Consider the following 18,072-nt stretch of genomic DNA (forward strand, 5'->3'; position numbering starts at 1 on the left):
ATGGAGGTGTGGTCACTGGAGTGCACCGATGGTATTTTTAACGGACAAAGGATGGGCAGTGGAGGCTGTGGCTGCCAGACATAGCTCAGCGGGGGCTGATTTAGATCTAACTGGGGGGAAGAGAGGAAGATAAAGATGTAATTCAGAAACTTGAGGGTTTGAATTCTCCAAGTTGGTTATGTGGACAGGAACACTCACGCGCACATACGTACAAATACACATGGACATAGATACTTGAGGAACACATGCGACCACTGGTAACCACACACTCCTCTGGCTGCCCCACACACATTCATGTCCTGTCAGCAAAGAGACTGAGGTTGATGTTTATTTTGGCTCTCATGCATAGAGCTGCAGTCCAGCTGGGCAGCCAGTAGTTGCTGCTGGGCCCCATCATTCCCCCTTAGAGCGTAACCTAGAGCTGTATGACTGGTGGTCATATGTCCCAAAATACACCAAAGTATGGTATTCACCTTTATTCAGCACGTGTAACCTGACATGCATACTAGGGTTGTCAAGACACTAGAATTTCAAACTCAGTACAGTTACCCAGGAAAATACTCAGTCATTTTCGATTCCACAAGGGGGAAAAAAACGTGAAACTTAGAAGTATTTTTCTTTTTTTTGTTTTTAAGTTGTCTTACAAAATAAAGTAACATAATTGTAAGATATATATATAAGACTCTCTTAGAAAGTGCAAAAAAGACATCAGTATTTTTAGGCTCTCTGAGATCGTGCTGTGCCTCTCGTCACTTGGGACTACATTTCCATTGTTGATCAAATAGAGCTGGTAATATGAGCTACCACTATTTTTATTTAGTTGTTTTAGGCTTTTCTTTTCTATCTGGCGCTTTAAGACAAACGTAAAACTTTTAAGATGAATATAATTGTATTATCTTGTTAAATTAACCATGTCTATTAACATTACAGATGAGCAGGTCTGATCATGTTTGTTGCCTAGCTCCACCATTAACACTGTAATTTTATTATTAGCCACAGTGATAACAGCAGGCTAATGTGGCTGTTGGGAAATTGCTAATAGCTAAATGGCTAATGGTAGCATGTGTGCTGGCCAAATTAAGATTAATGATAACTGTGAAATGTAATATTTCAATACCTCATAAATTGTTATTCAGTGCTGTGAATGTCAGTCATTTCAGCTGCTAGCGAGGGAAGGGGGGATATGGCGAATATGGCGCTGTTGCTATCAATACTGTTTTAAATGACTATCTAATCTGATAGCAATTTTTAATATTGCTTAGTATCTGAGTATTCACCTAAATTCTTAATCTTTAGCATCAATAACAGTCTTGCTAGTTTTTTAATTCAGGTGTTTTACAGGCATCTTAAAAAAAGAAAAAGTCATTTGTAAAATATGATCATGGTGAATGCGATGATCAAAAGATTATTTACTGTTGGCTCATCTGAGTATGAAGGCACAAGTTGCTAGGTTTTGCTCTTAAGGACTTATTTATACATTTTCCGGAAATAACCATCACCGTTATTTAATTTTCTTTCATCCTGTTTGGTTTTATTATAAATGACTCAGCATCAGCTTGTGACTTCATTATTAGTCTGAACAAAGGAGCTTTCAGGAAACAAAAATGAAAGCAAATTTTCTGTAAGCTGGAGTTGTACAAATATTTTATTATTCCACTTAAGTAGGTTTCATAGTGTGTCCACACTGTATATTCATGGCTTAAGGAAACAAAGAATTCCTTGACTATGTATTCATCTGAATGCACTTCCAGCAGAGGTGTGTTCTGCTACAGCTGGCCTAATGCAAATGTACCAAGTACGGCATCAACAACTTATCCACGACCTAACTTTACCCTTAAATACCTCCTAGGTAACGTCAGACAACTCTGGCTCTTATTGCACGATTATGCCATTTTACACTTTATAACTAACCCCACACATTAAGTATTTTATGAGGGTAATACAACCAGTAAACCTGGAAAATGTGATCTGTATTGCGTCTGAGTTTAGTGAGTGGAGAAGTGAGCACAAAGGCCGTAGAGGCAGCTCTAAATGCTCCCCAGGCTTGTAACACAAGCCTGACTCTGCAGAAACCCCGTGATAACAGCCACAACTGGTACACTCATGAACACTGCAGCCTGAAAACACAAAGCACGTGACCTGGTCTGACCTGTGTGGGTGTGTTGCCTTAATAGTAGTTGTTGTGGGTTTAGCCAATAGCCATATATGGCATTGGTTTTGACTAGTATAACATCATCTTTGCTGACCTTTTTTGTCCCTTCAACACACCACTAATCTACAGTAGCTTGGTGAAGTCACAGGCTAATGTAAAAAGTTTTCTTTGGAAGAGGATGAAGAACATGTGAGGAGTTTCTTGTAGTCTGCTGACACTAGAGCTTGCGGGTTTCATGTTTTGCCAACATGTTCAGTCAGCTGATGTCTGGCTTACACCATGTCTTTCTGACTCACAGCATCTGGTGTCTGCTATTACTCTAGAGCGCACAAGCGATGAACGATGTATGTGATTTACCAGGTATACAGTACTGTGCAAAAGTCTTGAGCCTTTGTTCATATCTTTATATTTTGCTAGGAAATGGAAACTAGCAGTGCAAACATACATGAAAAAACGGTAAGTGAGGCAAAACCGGAATTTTTTTCATTTCGGACAAGCTTGAAAGTCAGTTTGGCACGACCATCTTTATTCTTCAACACAGAACAACCTCTCTTAGGCAGACTTTCTTCTAATGTCTTCAAGTAGTCTTCAGGGCTCCAGACTTTTGGAAGGACATTCAAAGCTCTTGTTTGGATGTCGGCTGCCTTTTGTACCGTTTTCCGTCAAGATGGTCCCACAGCGCTCTGGGGAGGCCAATCCATGACAGATAAACTTCGACACACACATCTGAGCACACATGAAGAAAAGGTGTTACATTTTCTGTTAAAGTTCTCATAGCTTCTATGACTTTTCTTCCCCCCTTTTGCCTTTGGTTTCGTTCCCTCTCACCAGTCACAGATGTTTCAACAACTCAAAGAAAACAATCAAGCACTTTCACTGGGTATGTCTGGCACTGTCAGTGTCTTTTCCTTCTTTCCTTTGTCATATTCCCACATTTCTGCCACCCTCATTGCTTTTCAAAGCCTCAAGGCCTCTGTTTTTGACAGTTGCCACTATAAGCCACCATTTCAAATAAGATGTGACAAGCAAGAGGTGGCTCTGACTATGGCATTGCATGCTTATTGGCTAATGTCAACTAATGAACATGCTCTGGATAACCCACCTTTCAAAAACTTAGAATAACCAAAATTTCACCAAAATCAGTGGCTGAGCCATTAAAGGAAAGTGTTTAATGATCAAGCCAGAAGTGCTGTTGTCCTATAGACTTTTATAGAACCCCCCTAGTGGCTATTAAAAAGAATGCAGGTTTAAGGCACTAGACCTATGTTATGTACATCTACTTTTTATAACCATAAGAGGTTACAGAGTGTCTCTTTGTGAAAAAATTGTAACTTCTAAAAGATGGACATCTCATGGAGGTCTGAAAACTGAAGCCAAAGTACAAAGGCCTTCAAAAAAAACAAAACCCTGAAACCCAAGTCTGTGAGGAAACAAACCCCATGGATGGTCACTTTTTTTTTGCTATTTTTAAATCTTTCTAATGTGCACTCTGTAAATGACGGTCTTATTTAAAGTCAAATCAACAATGAAGCGGGTGTATTCTTTAGGGCGAGTCCGACTTGTGATTGAGAAGTACCTTTTGAGCCTGTCAAGCACAAACACATTCAGTTTAAAAAAAGAACATGACCACAATGCTTAATTCAAGGTTTCAAGTGTTGGCGGCAACCATCTTTTGTATACAATCCATTGAAGAAATATGAATTTTGACTTTGGGAATGCTTGGTTTACGCTATATTCAAAGTATTCAAAAGCAATCAACTGAACTGCCACAAGCTTCAGCTGTAAACATTGTTTTTCTGCCCAGAATATGTCATGTTACCGAAGCTGCATGCCACATAATCAGAATGTGTTTAAAGGAAAAGTCAATTGCTACTTAAACTCTAGAGCCTTTAATTTATCCGATGCAAGATAAAAAGAAAAAACTAAAACAGAGAAACAGCCTTTTTTTTTAATTAAAAAGCAAGATTACTAAAGAAAACCATGAATAAACAGGAGTCATTACATCAACTGATGTGGCACTTATAAAGTGTCTTAAACTAGATATTAAGAAAGTACCCAGTCTGCCAGGCGAAATGCACTTAAGCAAAGCTAAACTTCACTAACCCACAAATTTGCCCAGTTACAGTCAGAAGTGAAAAAGAGCGAAAACGCCTTTGTTCTTTCACTGTGTTGCTTAAAACTGTAAAAAGAAAAAGAATCCATTATGACGCAAAACTTTGTATCTGAGACCATCATCCATGACCGAGGCAAATTAAGAGCATTGTCAGAGCTCAGCCATTATGTTTTTCTCCTCAGTTCTGCAGTGTTTTCTATCCAAAGCTATTCAACGTGGCTGGTACCAAAAAAGCCCCTTAAATTAAAACAGAAGGAGGAAAAAAAAGGTAGCAAAGCGGAAGCTGGACTGTGAGCCAGCCAGACGCTTTGATCCCACTACAGACTGCTTAGTAAACATGGTGGGGAAAAAGCAAGATACAGACAGAGATAGCACAGGTGACTTGATAGACCTTGTAGTTGGCGCTCACTGGGTCAGGTTAACTCTTTTGTAACCTCTGAAGCATTCAACAGCTCTGTTTGCACATGTCTGTATATGCATAATGATCTGTTAACCCAAACACAAGATAAACCCAAACGGTGATAATACTGTGCATTGTTTCTGTGATGTAGTTTGTAGGGCATTGATTAGGACCAGAATCAGAGGGAAACATACACATAGTCACTACTTCAGAAAGATTCTTCATGTGACACAAAGCATTACCTCAGAGGTATGTAAGACTGTATATTGACTGTTTTATTACTAGATTCTAGTAATGATTAATGGTAATCCTTTTCTCTATATGATGTTTGCCCATTTAGCTTCATTGTTCAGACTTTTAGGATTACAAGTTTATCCTAAACCAGATTTTTATACCAGTTTCATACAAATTGGTCACATAAAAATCGTGACTATTCGATTTAGTTATAAGGCGTTTTTCTGATGAGCATTTTGGGGTCTGTCGCTCCGCTGCCACTTATGTCCCTGTAACTGTTCCAGCCCCCAAACATATGAAGCTCTTTCCAGAGTGAAGGAATGTTTTGCATTTAGCTGCGGGCTGTTTACCTCCTTTACAAATGAAGGAAAATCGAAGCATGCAGTGAAGTTAACATTCATACAGTCACACATTTGCATGGATGTAAAGACAAATTCAGATAAAATATACAAAACTGTACACACTAACACAAACGTCTGCCCCCTTCCTGTGGTTTTTTTTGCTTGGCCTGTGTTCCCAAATGAGCAACTGCTTCTTTGTTGGGCTGGAAACTGCAAAATAAGCAAAGCTCCGGACGAGAATTTGCTGCCAACTTTGTCGGCTTCACACACTCGTTAAACTGTGCACACTACTGTTTTCGTGTCATTGTGTGCCCATGGCAAAAACTACTCTCTGCTTTTTCTGTGAGATCCATACTTCTTGTTTTCATTTGTGTGAGGAGTGTTGAATCAGATGTGTTGGGGGGAAGCAGGCTAATGCTTTCCAGTCTGTGGCTGGTTTCAGTTTTCTTTCTGTGGTGGACAAAGACAGAGAAGAAGAGAGAGATTATTAGAGAGAGAAGGCAGAATTTTTGTGAACGGAGGGGGCAGTCTTGGGTGGGGGGATTCAAAGAGAGTAATTCCCAGGATATCTTAAGGTGGAAATAAAGTGTAAATTCAAATGTTTACAAGAAACAAATTAAAATTCAAATGTATTTTCTAGTTAATGCATATTTACTTTCATATTTTTTTGGTTTGGTAGTATTTTGAGAATATGATTATCATATCTTGTCAAGTTTTTGTCCAGTACTATGTAAAACTACATCCAAAAGTCTTCAGTCACCCATCATTTCTTTATATTTTCCTTCCAAAGAGCCAGGCTGTCAAGGTCTTTCAAAGTTGTCCTTGGACATTGGTTACTTTTTCCCTCATTTTTTGTCAACAAGGTAATTCCCAAAGAGATTTTAGCCAAAAACTTGGAATAGTGTTAGCCTGAATAGAAAAACACACAATGGGTCGCTATCAGTCATGGATTGGCCTCCCCAGAGCCTGCATCTCAACATTACTGAAGCAGTGTAGGATCACCTTGACTTGACAGAGAACAGAACAAAAACAAGCCAACATCCAATGAAGAGCTTTGAATGTCCTTCAAGAAGGACATTAGATTTCTTAAGAAGCAAATGCATGCCCCACAGTTTTTAGAGTTCAAATATGCACCCAAGGATTTAGAGATATTAATATCAGTTAAGTTTAAAGAGAAGTTTTTCTTAAACACACTCATTATATCGGTTTCTGTCAAAAGGATCTTTTTTCTAAAGATCATGAATTTTCTAATGTTTCTTCTTAGAGGTTATGAATGAGCACAGTGATCTGCTTTCCAAATCTCAGCAACAAGATGCTTAGTTGGTGCAACTTCCTGTCAGGAAACCAAAATAATGGGAAAAAAATGCTTTCATGTTACACCAATGATCAGTATGGACAAACCGCTGACTGCTGACAAATCTATCTTGTCTAATGGAACATATGATCTTACTGCCCAGCCCTGCAGCATGTCTGTTTACATGCAGCCTGGAGCCGCATGTTCCATCTCTGGCACACCACATTCCCAGCTTTCCAGCCTAAGTTGAATGAAATTTTCAGCTCATTCCCCGGAGCCTCACTCGAACTTTTCATTGCTTCTCTTACTTTCTCTCGTTCTCAGACAGCCCTCCTCCTCTCCTGCCTGCTCCTTCCCTCCCCTTTGTACCTCTTCTCTGACTGCTCACTCACACAGCAGTGGGCTGTGTAGGTGGACACTACACATGTCCCTTGTCTTTCTCTCCTTCCCTCTCTCGCGCACACACTCTCTCTCTCCCTCCCTCACCACCTCATTCTCTCTCTTGCTCTCTCCTGCTGTCACATTCCAGTTGTCTAAAGCCGGGTTTAACTTTCTTTCTCACTGAGTGTAGGAAGGAAGGCTAAACCAAAAAGAGCACAGGCATTAGCAGAGCCTTAGTCTTTCCGGATGAGAAGAAGAAAAGACGAGGAAACTCTCTTCATACTCCATTTGGCTTAAAAAGGGGGAGTCACCCAAAAGAAGCATACCTTCTTAAAGGGGCTATTCTTTTTTTCCTTCCTCCTTCCTTTCTTTGCCTTTTTTGGGCCGTGCTCTCTCATTCTGGTTAGACCCACAGCGGACTATTCACGTGAGCGCTTGTTTTTACGGCAAAGCCAGTTCTAGTTCTTTTGCCGGGACAGAGAGGAGGAGGATTAGGGGGGGAGTGTTTGACAGAGACATACGCTCAAAGAGAAAGCTGCCGCTTGGACCTGCAAAGGATTTTCCGTTCAGCGATGTATGTGTAAGTGTCACTTGGTCTCCTGTCTGAACACGCTTTTAAATCTCTTCGCTGTACTCTGGCCACTTTTGCCTCAGACTTGGAAACAAGCATGTGATCTGAGACGCAATTTGTAATACTTAAAGAGTTTTAAAGTGTACTGTACTGAACTCTAAACCAAAATAAATAGTGGTTATGTTTCACATCCACATCATATCATGTGTTACATATCCCTTGGACTCCCTGTGGCTTCCAAATCCTCATCTATGTTAAAGTTTTACATTCTAAACTTCAAATGTTTTATATCCTTTTGTGTCTGCTTATTTTGCTTTTGCCTTTTGCAAAGTCTTGCTTGCATTGCCTCCAGGAATGTTATTGCTGTTTTAGCTCTTGCAGTTAAGGATTTGAGAATGTATGAAGGGATACAATAGTGTGAGACTGAGTGCCAAGCACTTGGAACTTAAGACAGCAGTCTGTCTTAAGATGGCTGTGAAATGTGAAGAAACAAGTGCTGTCAGTTGAGAAATAAATTTGCCCAAAAGATCAGCTAGATTAGATTTGTAGACATAAGCTTAGATAAACATCATAAGATCACTTAGTTATAGAATACGCGTGTGTCTCACTCGGTACTAGTACCTTTAATAGAGGGACTGAAACTCTGTTTTTATGTTTTCCTTTTGTGTGTGGGTTTCTATGGACGGTCAGTGTTTTCATCAATGAACAGGATCTGTTAGCAGTTAGACTCCACTGTAATTAACCACAGGGTGCATAATACTGTAAAGAAAACCCGAAGTACTGACTTGTTGTTACACATGCCAAAAGGTTACTGCTGACTCAGAGTGGGTAGTGGCATGAACTCCCCAAACATAGGCCACCTTAACTCCAAAACTCTTTAACATAATTTTCTTTCTCATGCTTGTAGCTAACAGTTATTTTCCCTGCTGATTAATTTGAAAGATAATTTTTATGTATTATGTATTATTCAATAATTTTGGTTAGAGACTGGTTGGCAACAACCAGGCAAACTCAGGTTGCTAGGAAAATGATGTATCCCCAACTGGTTGCCGGGTGGCTGCTGCAGATTTTGGTCTATTGTTGGGTGAAACCAGTCGAGAAAAGTATGTTGCATCAAAAGCTTCCTTTTGCTGTGGCAGATTGCCACAGTCACACATAGTTTGCACTGAAGTCACCAATTTGTATGTAAACACTTGCCAACTACTCACAAGCTTTAAAGCTGAAGCCAATAAGTGTTCACACAACATTTACTTTAAAAATAAACCCTCTGCATTTCTGTTCTGTTTCTGTTTCTGTTGCGTCTCACATTTTAGAGTTTCACCAGCAGTTGCAAGTAGCTGGTGAGTGTTTGCTGGCAAGTCAGCTTCTTTCATACAAACTATGCCATCATAATGTACTAGCAAGCAAAGGGTCAACAGGGTTTTCAGCGCAGCACCAAGTGACTGCCAGCAACCTCCAGCAATTGCTCATCGACTAATGGGGGAATGCCTAGCAAACAGGGCTTGCCTTGAGGTTATGACTAGATGATGTGTTCAGATCAAATTAAGATAAAGGGACCAAGCTTTAACATTTTTAAACCTATTAACAGCATTTTTTTTTGATGATTTTCCTAGAAAAAAATTAGGAGAATTTGATCACGTGTTGACTAATTTTCTGCTGATTGTGTAGACGATAAGTCATTTTATCAGTAATCTTTTGTGTATTTCTCCCGTAAGTCGGTTTAACTAATAGAAAAACCTGAACCAGTATAGTGAGAGGGCTGGCTGGCTCTCTTATGGTCACTGCAAAAGATTTTTTAAGTGATCTATTTTATCCAGTGATAAAATATTTCCAACCTGATGGAAATTGCTAATAATTTCTCTATAGGGAACCAGGGTCACTGAATGGTTTGATGAGTATGATAATGACTCAGCAGTCTCCAGCACTGTTATAAAGACTCCAACTACTGTAATCCAACACTCACTCCTATGTCATCTAATGACACTTAGCCAGCAACCATTTCACGTCATAGTTTAGTGCAAGGCCGGAAAGAGCTAGACACAAAAGATACTTCTTTGCCTTCAATTTCAATCATCTTGAAGAACATTAACATTAACAAAACTTTCAAAAAAGGGGCTAAAACACGAAATGGCACATGGCAATCTTCTCATTAGTTTCCTTAGCGCGGAAAATAAAGACACACCGTGTGACAATAGGAACCTGAAAGCAGAGCTGGACCAGAATTTTCAGTCTTGTCACATTTTTCTTACATTTCTTTGATGATAAACTAGAATACATGTTTAATGTTTAAACCACTGGTACAATTTAAGCAAGTCTTCCTGCACTTCAACCCGTGTGTTTTTACAGAAGCCTGTTTTGAACACAAATGTGGGTTTAACTCCCAGCAGTGCGTGCACAACACCCGAACGCACACGTCACCCTTCAGAAACAGGCTTGAGAAAACCAGCGAGCTGCTAAGAGCACACAATGGTGCAGTCAGTTCCTGGATGCCAAAATGACCAGACTGTTTAGCTGGCTTCCAAATTGTCGGTGTGTGTGTGTCTGCTTGTTTGTGTATATGTGTATGTGCGTGTGTGTTTGTGTGTGTTTTACTGTCTGTTGTGAACACGTGTATGCAGCACTTTTGCGCTCATTCCTCCATGTTTGAGCTACTTTAAATGTGTCAGCCTGTGAGTGTGTGCTGTGTCCACACCTCTCCCTGCCAGTCAAGTTTCCCTCTAATTGACGCGTTGCTGTTCCCCCGTAGCGCCAGTTTGCAGTGCCGTCCTGGTCCCTCCCAAACCACAAGGGACTCTTTGTTTGTAATTTATGAATTAGTGTGTGGTTTGGGTTACGAGAAGAGAGGGCAGGCCGGAGGCTAAGGCACAGGAACGGCAGCAGGACTACTTGATTAGCTGAATGCTAACCCGATTTTGTTTATAATTTCAGATTATTACTTTGGAAGTCCTGCATAGAAAGAAGGAAAGCTCAAGATGACAGTAGACATGATTAATGGAGAAGAAAATGAATGGGCTTCTCTGTCTCTTTCTCTCTGCTTTTCTTTGTGTGTCTTTTGCGCCCACAGATGTGACTTCACGTTTGACAATGCCGTGATAATCTTTTTAAATCTGTGTCCAGCCATCAGATAAGGCTGGCGGCTCAGTTGTAAAAACAGTGCATACATAAAGCCTTCTCTTCATCTTCATAGTTTCATATATACAGCTTCATACTGAGCTGCCTGGAGCACTCTTTCCACCATCCGTTCGCCCCCCCTTGTCTCTTTTTCATCAAGTGGTTATATTTACTTTGTCTAGTCTGAATGGAACCTGGCACAGTATTATGCTTTGGCCTGGTCCTTCTTTTCACAAAATAGCAAAGCCCTTTCCAACCTCATCTTTTTTTTTTTTTACTCTTGATTTGATTTTTATCCCTTCCTCCCTGTTCTCTGTTTTTGAAACTCAGCATGCATTCCTAATGGCTTCAGCTCTCCTAGAGAGATGTTTTCATTTTTTCCCCCTTCCTTCCTACTGACCTTCCTTCCTTCCCTCTTTCCTTCCAGGATGAGGCTTGAAAAAAAAGGGAAAGAAATTTGAAGGGGGGTGAGGAGGTCCTCTGATTGCCAAAGCAGATGCCCCACTCAACCCCAAAACAAAAAAAACTCCTGACATTCTTCAGCACCAACGTGCAGCTGCTTGCAGGCCAGGCTGGGGTTCTTCTGCCCCCCACATCCCACCCAATACTTCCCCACCAGCATCTTGGTTTATATATCATCATCACCTTAACTGTAAAGCCTTGGCTCAAGCTGCTTCTCACTTTTATTTTCTATTTTTTATTATCTCCAGAGTCCAGAGCATCTGCCATGACTTAACCCATACTTCAAATCTAAATACCGGGGACCCCCACTCTCAAATTTTATATACTACAGTTTCATTGATAACAAGCTGACTTTACAAACTAATAATCATGTTAAAGATTTGATAGTTCTGCTTCCAAAAGGTACAAGAATCTTTTCTTTTGTCTCGGGCCAGTTCTTTGTACTTAGAAATCAGTGGCAGTTGTAGCAGACTTCTTTAGTCTTCTCCTGGGGGAATAGTGTTTTATCACTCCTCTGATGTCCAGGTTATTGCCTGGACTGGTCCAGGATAAAGGGATTTGAGGAGCTCATAGCTTTTGAGAGTAATTTATTTCCCACTGAGATTGTGAGGGTAAGTCCTCGGGATCGTGGCAGAATTAAAAGGTCAACAAGGTGAGAAAGGGAAAAAAAGCACCTTAGCCCGGTGCACTTGGGCGCACAGAAGTTAACAGTTGAAGATCTGAAACACACCAAGACACTTGCACTTGTAGTCTATTGCCGTGTGAACATGCAGCAATGACAGTGATGCACTAGTCACGGTGCAATAGAAACAAAGTAAGATGAGCATTTATTCTATTCCCATTCACTTTTATATTGTTTAAACACTCTCTTTTGTTAGTTAATTTAGATATTTAAGTTTACCCATTCATACTAATTGGTGTAGAAAGTGTCAAACTTGCTGATCTAACAAAAGTAACTCTTAACAATGTCATGGCAGAGAACCTCTTGAAAGAATTAATTCAGCAGAGCTTTTTGCCTTTTAGTTGACCTTTAGCAGGTCACGCTTACCCAAATTAATATACTCTAGAAGGGAATCTGGTAAAGATCAAGGGCACTGCACTTCACAGCAAGAATGTGTCCTTAAATATGTTGGCCACATTCACAGTAGACCGGAGAAATAAAGAGCATTGTACTGTTAGCTTTGTCTACTCATGTCAGTGTTTTACCAACGGTGCAGATGTTTGCTTACTTACCTGTCTGGCCGAGTTTGTGTGTGTGCGTGTATACAAGACGTGGGTTAGCCGGTATCTGCCAATGACTGTGAATGGTTTAACCTGCTTAGAGTCAAAATGATGGATGGTGTTTGACAGTGTAGTTATACTGGGAGAGTGTGAAAAATTAAGTTTGCTTTTACGGCTGCCCAAAGTTTCCAGACACGTTCAAGTTCATGAAAAATGGCTTGAAGTGGTCACCTGTGAGAGTTGGATCTGCTGTATGGAGTAATGTTGCATTAATGCTACTCTTCTCTTGTTTGGAGGCTGGTTTGGAGTAGCATGTGGTGTGTTTTTACAGCTCTTTCTTCGTCTACCCCCCCCCCCCCCCCAGCTCACCCTGCCTCACCCCACCTCACCCCGCCTCATCCCCATTAAACTCAATTTGTTCTGAGACTCGAAGATCACTTTGAGCCCAGAAGCATGTGCTGCATGAGCAAAGCGATGCAGGGAAATGTATTTTAAAAGGTTTAGTGGTAAAATTGTAAAAAAAAAATAAATAAAAAAAAAAGAAGAAGAAGAAAAGAAAAAAAGAGAAGAAAAGAAAAGAAAAACTGCTTGAAGATGGGCCAAAGAAAGGCACTATCACAAATGCTTTTTAAACAGTTAATCAAAAATGTAGTTTGAGCGTGTGGTGTGTGCTCTGTAAGGTTTTGCTCACATTTTGTGAAGTTACAGTACTTCTTATGATCTAACTCTTATATGTTTTAACTTTTATTTTGTTTTCTTATATGTTCTTTTATGTTTTGGGCCTGGTTAAGTCCTTATTAGATGTCAGCAGACTTTCAAAAAGCCCAAACTCTCCTCAGAAATCTACTGAGACCTCCAATAAAGGTTAAAATATGCAGCAGGATTACAGGGAACAGATTTAATGAAGACCCAGCATCTCAGTGAAGAGAATTTAAGCTGAAGTTTGTTTTATCTAAACATGTGTTTTAACTCAGGACACATGTGATAGGTTTCAATATACAGTAAACATGTGTTGTGGATTGTGTTGCCTTGGTAGTTTTATCGCTGTTGTAGTTCAGGTTTTAGAAATTAGCAGACATGCTTAATGATGTCTTGAGATTTTACAGCCCAGGGTTTTCGAATGAAGCATTAAATGACTATCTACAGATGTGTGTTCGTTTTTCTTAGACTGGAGAACATCTGCTGCCACGTAAATGTGTGCTTGTAATTTAAGATAACGCCTGAACTTTGGGGCTAATTTTTTATGGTATTTCTGGATGAACTGTAAAATTTGTTTAAATTAGGTCATCCTGTGTGGGGAATGTTTATACAATCATATTGCATTAGTACGTATTAAAAAGCAAACATTTTTTCTGGCCTTGCATTGAAGTCTATAACTTTTGAGTTTAGCATTATGTTCTCAACCTGACATCAGGACACTATTTATGCCACAAATCTGCTCAGAGATTGCATTGAAAAATATTTTCAAATAGCATGGACATCATATGAGTTGTCCTAGTTCTGGCATGAGAGAATTACTGTGATAATTATCTGAAACAATCTGCAGGACACAGAGCTCAAGTAGAAATGCGATGCTTATCACTTGTCCTGTGTGGAGGGTGGCTCTGCTGTAGACAATATTGACCTTTAATTGTTGTTTTCAGGGTCAAAGGTTATCTCTTATCAGCTGCTGTCACACACAGTATAAGGATATGCTGAAGGAAATAATTTTAACAGAATATGTCTCAAGGAATTCAGGTGTCGTTATTCTCCAGATGTCCAACTTTTTTTTCTGTCTACTGTTTACAGAGCAGTATAATAAATACGTCTGAATCAAAGGGTAGTTCAGGTTTTTGCTTTTTATTTTTGTAGTTTGTGTCATCATCATTTTTGTCTATTAACATAATACTGATCAATTTAATCAGAATGAATGCATCAACAACACAAAGCTGGGCTGAGTATAGAGTGTTAATAAATCCACATGGTAGTCATTGTTGCTTGTGTCCAGATCTGTGGCAGCATTTCTGTTGCACTAGCTTTCAGTATTATTTCAAGAAAAGAAAGTATAGTTTTTACAGCCTCTCCTGCCCACTCCTAAAATAGGCATAATTACACCAGCAATTTTAAAAACACCACTGCCTAGTTTTACATGGAGTTACAATACTGGTTACAGTTGGTTCCTCCTTGGGAAGAAAAGGGTGCATTTCAGTTGTTTACGAAAAGAAAAGAAAAAGAAATTAAAGTTAATTACTGAGCCTCAGTGGTGTTTTTGACTGTACCAAACAAGCCAGGCTGGTGAAATCCAGTCTTTCGCCTAACCTAGGGTAACCGGTTCCTTGTTTCAGGTAAGTGATGACCATCTAAAGGTGAGAGTGGTGTTGATACCTTCATCCAGTGCTCTGTGAGATGTAGTATTAACTTACACCTTTGGGTGAGTCCTAAGATTACCATTTCAAATTCATTTTCTTTATACCATATACCATATATTTAACTTCTGGTGCCTCTTCAAGAATAGATTTTAATCTCAATCACACTTTCATATGAATAAATAAAGGATAATGGGGTTGATTTTAGATGCAACACTTGACAGCAATATTATTGCTTGTAGGCTTAAAATATACTTTCACTATTTGGGACGTATCCCAAAGTCTTTCTTAAATAGCCTACAGGCTCTGAGGCTCAGCCTAGCCCAGTACAGTAGAACCATGCTGCGCTGTTATTTAAAAATCTGCCACAGAACTCCAGCACTCTGATCTTGAGCCAGAACCCGCTGATCTACACTCCAAACACCACCATGGCCTCACTCTTCCTTTCCCTTCCAGCTGAGGATGAAGGGATGATGGAAGGAGGGATGGTGAGAGAAAAGGAGGGAGGGAGGCATTCTCTTTCTGGCCTTCTTTGGCATGCTTGTTTTCTCCTCTTTTCCCAGCAGCCCATCTGTTTCCTGTCTGCAACATGACACCAGTGCCCAATTAGGTTCTGCTACTCTTGAGGTGTGTGTGTGTGTGTGTGTGTGTGTGTGTGTGTGTGTGCGTGCACGTTTGCTATTGGAGGGATTATGATTGGCTGCCATACACCTAGTCATTTATGTTGGTACAAACTGGCCCATGTGGTTGCATGTGATCCAAGTGTGATATAATAGCATCGCTAAAAATGTGTGGGAACCTCTGACTTCTGTCACTGAATCGTATTGAGCATGCTCAGTGGCTGATATATTGTGGCAATGCATTATTTTACTCTTTTCACGCTTGTTTTCATTAAAAAGTGAGGATGTTCTTCAGATAAAAATATCAGTACACTGAGCACTCTGTGCAGAAAAGAAATGCACATTTTGAGCTGTCATTCGGGTATATGCTGTGGCTAAAATGGCTGTTTTCTCAGTCTGGCCAGTGTTTGGATTTTGGCTCTTATAACAGTAACAGAGCTGTGTGGATTAGCCGAGATAATCCCCACTCTGTTCTTCTTCACTCTCTATGGCAGCAAAACTGGGAAAGTGAAAATGTATCAAATGGACATCTTGTACATCAGCTCAAAGTACCCTTCCCTTTTTGTTGCATGTCTTTCCCTTTTTCACTGGTTTTTCCCTGTCTAACCCTGTCCGATGGGGATTTTCCACCCTTAGGCCCACACTGAAAAGCTGGACGCTCCGCTCTCCTACTGTGTTTGTTTTTAATTGACGCACATAAAGACGTCCGTCAGCTAAGGCCAAGCCAGACCTCCAAGTTGTGTTTGGCAAGGCCACAGTGGATGCACTGGGCTCCGTAGGTCTAGTTATAGCCTTCTCCAAACCAGACAGATTGTGGGATGCTCCTTTATATAATCCAAGATTTTGGTAGCTGGGCTAATAGAGGGAAACACTCATCAGGTCTCTGTTGTCATAGTCCTTGACACATTAAAATAGAGTGAAGTACCAATTCAGAAGTGTCAAGAAGTTGATTGACTGTAAAGAAGCCGGTGATCAATTTGGTAAAGCGGTGGAGACAGAAAAGCTCTAGGATGTGTTATGGATAAATGAATGAAATAATGTTCTATTATGTAGATACAACAGTAAAAAAATACATTGAGAGAAACATAAAAATGCATTAAAAAATGACAGAGCCTCTTTAAAAATCTTATAGACAGCCACGTTCTGTGTTTTGATCACATGATTTCTGCTCTGGCAGTGTTAATATGACAGTTGCCCTATAAAGGTCAGGGCTGGTGAGCTCGTGGGTGGTCTTCTACCGCCTAAGAATCCTTTTAAATCTAAACTTTGGCTCCTCATACTGCTGGTAGCTAACTCTACAAGAACATTTAACAAACGTCTACATTAAAATGTCTAACTCATAAAATGTTACTTAAAAATTGTCAAGGCTGTAAAATTAAGAAAAAGAAAAAAACATTATTACTCACTTTAATGAATTCAGATAAACTCATTAGCATATGCTTACTTACATTTAAGTGATAGTTGAAATCATTCTCACATCTGCTGGTTAAATATGCTTACAGAGTGGTGAGAATGTTAGTGTGGTATAAAGACAGGAAACCAGTCAAAATAACTCTTTTGACTCACCTACCTACAAAGCTAACTCATTAGCATAATGTATGAGAAATGATCAGTTTCTTTTCTCTTCCTGCTTTTCTGTCTCTGCTGTTCTTAAAGGTCAACAGCTCAATGTGCTCAAAGGATGTTCTCCATTGTGTGTGTATGAGTTACTGTTAAGTTTTGACCCATGTGTCAGGATATGTTTGTGTCTCCCTTGTGTTAAATAAGCACCACACCCCCTGCAGAATCCCTTTTTTGTTGATACACGTCTTACTGGTCACAGTGCATTTTCTAACTCTATAAGCCACAGCTGTTCCAATTCTTTTTAGCGGTTCTACAACGTTTTGTTACAGGAAAGATTCATAACACAGTGTGAATTAAAATGCACAGATCTTCTCATCTCTGACAAGGAGCTGAAATATTGTTTTCAGTCCTAGTATTTCGTACTGTAAGTTAGGTCAACTCCTTTTTGCTAGTAACTTTAAAGTCATAACAAAGCCCGTTTTTAAAATAAAGAGAAAATTGATGTTTCATAACTAGTATATTTCCACCCAAATACTGACACAACTTTTTTTAGTAAAAACCTCAGACCCTATTGGGGAGATGACTGATAAAATAATAACAGTAATAACTTCCCTTTCTTCTCTTTTTTATTAAAGCAGTGAACATCAGTGCCAGAATCTATTGAAACTTAGCTCACCTCCTTTGCTTACTGTTCTGGACTTTCTACATTAGCTTACAAGAACTGATGTTTGTGATTTAAAATATGAAGATATCCTCCAGCCCCCAGTGTGTTAGGAGTCTTGCCAACTATTGGCTCTACTGTAGCTATTAAAAATACTAATTTGTCTTTTGGATGACTTACAATGTACCCCATTTTGAAGAAACCAAACCTAGATCCTGCTGTCTGTAATATCTATATTTTAAATCCCTTTTTAATCTAAGTTCTGTTAAGGATATACTGTATACTATAGAGACACAGTTTCTACCACAGCTCTCTGTCAGAGCAGTTAAACTACTTCTGAGAGTGTTAAATGACCTGCAGTGCCCTTGGGCGCAGGTGATTTCTCTGTTTTAGTATTAAACATCAAGCACTAATTAAGAGGCCACATGGATTTCTGCCTGTATTGGACTCTAATGTCAAATTTGTGATCTGTGGTGCACCACAGGGTGTGGTTCTGGGACCCCTGTAGTTCATTTTATATCCGTTACATTTAAGACAGATACATTGAAGAGAGTTTTAACATTAGATATCACTTATTCACCATGATGCCCAGCTTTATTTTTC

At 39.7% G+C, this 18,072-nt stretch overlaps 1 protein-coding gene across 3 annotated transcripts in view; it reads left to right on the forward strand.

Annotated features, from left to right (window-relative positions):
- Positions 1-18,072, forward strand: part of LOC134643046 (protein eva-1 homolog A) — a 77,529-nt gene that overhangs the window by 41,947 nt on the left and 17,510 nt on the right. The window contains exon 1 of one of the 3 annotated variants that reach the window (XM_063495246.1): positions 6,988-7,495. The exons of 1 other annotated variant lie outside the window; for it this stretch is intronic. In XM_063495246.1, the coding sequence (XP_063351316.1) occupies positions 7,492-7,495 (4 nt within the window). In that variant the 5' untranslated portion in view covers positions 6,988-7,491. Of the gene's footprint in view, positions 1-6,987; positions 7,496-18,072 lie in introns of those variants that run through there. One more of the 3 variants, XM_063495247.1, reaches the window with a different exon arrangement.

This window comes from Pelmatolapia mariae, linkage group LG15, assembly GCF_036321145.2.
Source record: "Pelmatolapia mariae isolate MD_Pm_ZW linkage group LG15, Pm_UMD_F_2, whole genome shotgun sequence".
NCBI classification, from domain to species: domain Eukaryota; kingdom Metazoa; phylum Chordata; class Actinopteri; order Cichliformes; family Cichlidae; genus Pelmatolapia; species Pelmatolapia mariae.